The 4,344-nt window shown below is 44.5% G+C and overlaps 1 protein-coding gene across 1 annotated transcript; it reads right to left on the reverse strand.

The window, feature by feature from the left end:
• Positions 1-254: 254 nt before the first annotated feature.
• Positions 255-1,474, reverse strand: LOC105570675 (WAS/WASL-interacting protein family member 3-like). The gene is made up of 3 exons (XM_012028087.1): positions 1,385-1,474; positions 1,057-1,224; positions 255-851 (listed from the first exon to the last, which is right to left on the reverse strand). Exons 1-3 carry the CDS (start codon positions 1,472-1,474, stop codon positions 255-257), a joined length of 855 nt encoding a protein of 284 aa, XP_011883477.1.
• Positions 1,475-4,344: the final 2,870 nt, after the last annotated feature.

The raw sequence follows: 4,344 nt of genomic DNA on the forward strand, positions 1-4,344 counted from the left end.
GGGAGGTTGCACGGTCGGATTTATATCTCTGCACGCTATGCATTGTGGATCAGGATCCTAATCCGCACTATATAGAGTGCGTGCGACGTTCCGGATACTTTCGGATGTAGCGTAATTGCGTAGCGTAACTTTGCGTATCACCTATCGCACGCCACGCAAGTTACTCTACGCAATTTACGCTCCATACGAGAGTATCCTCGGGTGGTGCAAATGAACGTCGCACATGCGGTTCGATCCGCCCGCTGCCCGCCGTCCTACTGCGCTGGCTTGTTTTTCTTCGCGCCGCTGGTCACCAGGCGCGGACGCGTCCGCTTCCTCACGGTCATGGGCAACAGCGGGCAAATGATGCACGTCTTCCTCCTCCCCTTCGACGGAGACCCCGTCGAAGTTTTCGCAATTTTGCGTGCCAATTGTGGCCGCGGTGTTTCGGCCGAGGTCGTGGGCCGTTGTCGTGTGGCCGCGGTGTTCATGGGCGGCCGTCGAGGAGGAGGAGGAAGCGGCGCGTCCGTTTGTGTCGCCTTGTCCCTGGTTCTATCGTTCGGCAGGTCAATTCGGACCAGTGGGCGCCACGGGATCAAGCTGTTCCCGTGGACCTCCTCATTCGGGTTCCACCCCGCGAACGGCGCAGGGCGACGCGGATCCTCTGCGTACCGAGTCATCACCACTGGTGTTGGTGGCGGTGGTGGCGGCGGTGGCGGCGGTAGCAGCAGCAGTGGCAGCAGCGACGGCGGCAGCGACGGCAGCGGTGGCAGCAGCGACGGCGGCAGCGGCGGCTGCGGTGGCTGCGGTGGCAGCAGCGACGGCGGCAGCAGCGATTGCGGCAGCGGCGGCTGCGGTGGTAGTCCCACCGTCTGCAATTTTGCGGTATGCGCAATGCGAATTCGGCGCGGCATCTTATCGAGGTGTTAACTCAGACAAGCTTCTGAAACATAAAAAAAACATGAATGGTTAGTACAACCGACCGAGGGACACAGGGCCCGCGACGAGCGCACCTGGATAAGAGAGAGAGAGCCAGGGCCCGGACGAGCGCACCTGGGAAGGGACTGTTCAACTTACCCGCACAGAAGAGTTATTGTCCGTAGCAGCGCGAGGCAGCTCCTTATATACCCCTGGCTCCCCACTTTTTTCCACACGCGAGTACGCCCCCTGTCGGTGGTCCAGCTTGCCCGTAGCGTTCATCTTGTTTTTGGTTTTTCTCGGGTTCGGGCGGGGTTTTTCGAGTAGCTGTAAGCCTCAAGCCGTAAGAAATTGACAGTCCATTCTCAAGAAAATCACAGTTCATTATTCTTCGACCGTAAGGAGAATAATGAACTGTGATTGGTCAATTTCTTCCGACACGACTTACGACATCCAATGTAGACCCAGCCTAAGCCTTACAGCTTACTTGAAGCAGGATTGTGGACCAGGGGTAAGAGTCGGGGGCTAGAGTCGGGTCAGAATCGGGTTGGGGTAAGCGTTTCTGCGGTGGAAACATCAAACCCCAACCCGATTCTGACCCGACTCTAGCCCCCCCGACTCTGACCCTCGGTGGAAACGTAGTCTGTGGTGCCTTGTACGAGTGTTCCGTGCGCGGATTGTTGTTCGCCCCGGTGTAACTAACGGCGGTTCGCGCGCGCGCGCGCGCGCGCGTGTGTGTGTGTGTGTGTGTGTGTGTGTGTGTGTGTGTGTGTGTGTGTGTGTGTGTGTGTGTGTGTGTGTGTGTGTGTGTCCGCTGCATCCGCGGGCCTGCCGTGGGCCCGCGCCGTTGCCACCGGCTGACCCGGTGGACCTAACCTAGTTTTCCGGGTGCTCCGGTTGCGCCCGGTGGTGGTGGTGGTGGTGGTATATTCTCAATGGGAGCTTTCCAGCAAGCGACACAAGTCGACACAAATGTCGTTCCGTTTTTCTTCGCATTCAATGAATAATAAAGAAGGAACGACACTTGTGTCGACAATTGTGTCGCTTGCTGGAAAGCTCCCAATATTTGTCATACAAATTGAAACAATGTCGTACAATTTCATCTACCTTGGACATTTTTCCTTTTTTTAACCTTACATTAATTCGAATCATTTGGCTACAATCTGTTTTAATCCTCGTGCATAGAAATAACTCGTTTGTTTTTTCCCAACATTATTTAAGACGAGCAAAAATGTCCCAACTAGATACAATTTCAAAACACATATCCCATTGATTGATTTCATGTATGATTTATAGATTACGTGGGGAATCTTCGGCTGTTTTGTTTTACAACAATACGGGGCGTGTCTGAATCTCGCAATGGGTAAGCCGACTCTAGCTTGTTCTTACCTTCGGACAGCTTTACGTGCAAATAAATGTGCGTTGGAGAGCACGCGAGTCAAAGACGCTGGTAATTACGAGAATTTTTTCTTTTCAACAATCAATATTTCGATTTTGTTCCTAATATTTCCAATTACGTTTACCAACTACTGTCAAAGAAAGAAAACTTGTTGAGACAGATCCGTTGTCTTCTCAACCGTTGTACACGCTCGAGGGTAATAAACACTACGAGTCGACGTATAGTTTGGGTGTATCATTGTTGTACGCTGGCAAACCGTCAAAAGCCTTTGATCGCTTCGCAGAAGTAGCACAAAAGGTACACAATAATCCCAAACTCTTCCTCAGAATGGCAGAATGTTGTATCTACAGTCATAAACACGTGAGTCGCAATACTCTTATGAAAAAATGAAGTAAAGTAAAGGGTGCAAATTAGTAATTTGCACATGGCTTCCTCATAGAGGAAGGTTTAAGAGCGAAATAAGAATAATTTGAATACTTTCAAGAAACATCGTAGTAAAGTTAGATTTCTCTCTTAAAGCTTCCTCTATGAGGAAGCCATAACAATGGAAGCAATGTGCAAATTTCTAATTTGCCTACTTTAATGATGAGGAAGAAATGTGCAAATTTCCAATTTGCACGCTTCAATGATGAGAAAGCAAAATGCAAATTTCTAATTTGCACACTTTCAAGAAACATCGAAAAAAATTAGATGTCGCTCCTAAACCTTCCTCTATGAGGAAGCCATGTGCAAATTACTAATTTGCACCCTTTACTTTACTTTACTTTTTCTAATTATATATTATATTGTTCTTCAGTTTTTTCAATCCAAATTTCATATATAATTCATTAAAATATGATTAATTAATCATCACAATTCCTTTGTCGATACAGTCAGCAATATAATTCGGAACATTTTAAACAACCAACATTTGGACACACGTTTTTCCACTCCTAAAAAATTAGATTTGTTAATTAGAAAGGGGAAGGATAGAATTGAGGATTCAAAACGGACTGAACTTGTCTACCAACTTAATTATGCCGACTGTGATGCGATATATATCGATCAAACCAAAAGACACATTACTACACGAGTTAACGAACATCGCAGTGATCTCAAGAAATCTGCTGATAATCACTCGGTTGTTAGCAAGCATCGTAATCTTTTAGGAAATGATTTTGATTGGTCCAACCCATTAATTTTACATAATGAACAACATTACAAAAAACGAGAAATTGCTGAGATGTTTTATATCAAGAAATTTATCAAGCATACTATAAACTTACAACAGGATACCGATAACCTGAGCTCTACTTATGACAAAATTGTACGCATTACCTGACCTGTTATTTACATGTATATATAACTATTTATTTATTTATTAGTCTTGCGCAACTCGTGTTTTTGACCCATATGACAAACGTCGATCTCTCGATATTTTAACGCTGTCAGTCTTCTGCCGACCTTTCACAACAACTGGCGTCTTTTTTAAATATTTTATATCTACTCCATATGTGTTACTGTGCAGAGTGATTCGTTCCTCCATGTATTCTTATATTATTACCAATGTTACCCGTAAGTTTTTGAGATGTGGTTTTAAAATGCGTTAGTCTTGTAACATTTGACTTATTCCACATTAATCATGTTTTAGATTTTTTGCTGTCACATCTAATGGGTTAAGAACTTTTTAATACTTGATAAGGACCAGTATTACTGGTCGAAACGTTGTATTTTCTAAACGAAATATATTGAGCCAGTTAATTGTCGACGTTATCCTTATTATTTGATGATTAATTAATTCTTGACATACAGTTCTTGAGTTATAGACATTTGAAATTTTTGGAAATCATTATTAAAGAAAATTTGCGATAGTTACACCAACCACAGACATTTCTCAAAAAAAAAAATTAAAAAGAAGGGCCTCTACCTATGTTTATTAGGACTTTTTGCTTATACTAACATTTCACCATTACATTTTGTAGCGTCACTTTTGAAACAACCAGTATAATGAAAAAGTGTTCATGTACGAATTCAGCCAAATTTCAAACATCTATAACTCAAGAACTAAT

The sequence above is a fragment of the Vollenhovia emeryi genome, unplaced genomic scaffold (genome assembly GCF_000949405.1).
Source record: "Vollenhovia emeryi isolate VEMERY1.0 unplaced genomic scaffold, V.emery_V1.0 DF941982.1, whole genome shotgun sequence".
NCBI lineage: Eukaryota > Metazoa > Arthropoda > Insecta > Hymenoptera > Formicidae > Vollenhovia > Vollenhovia emeryi.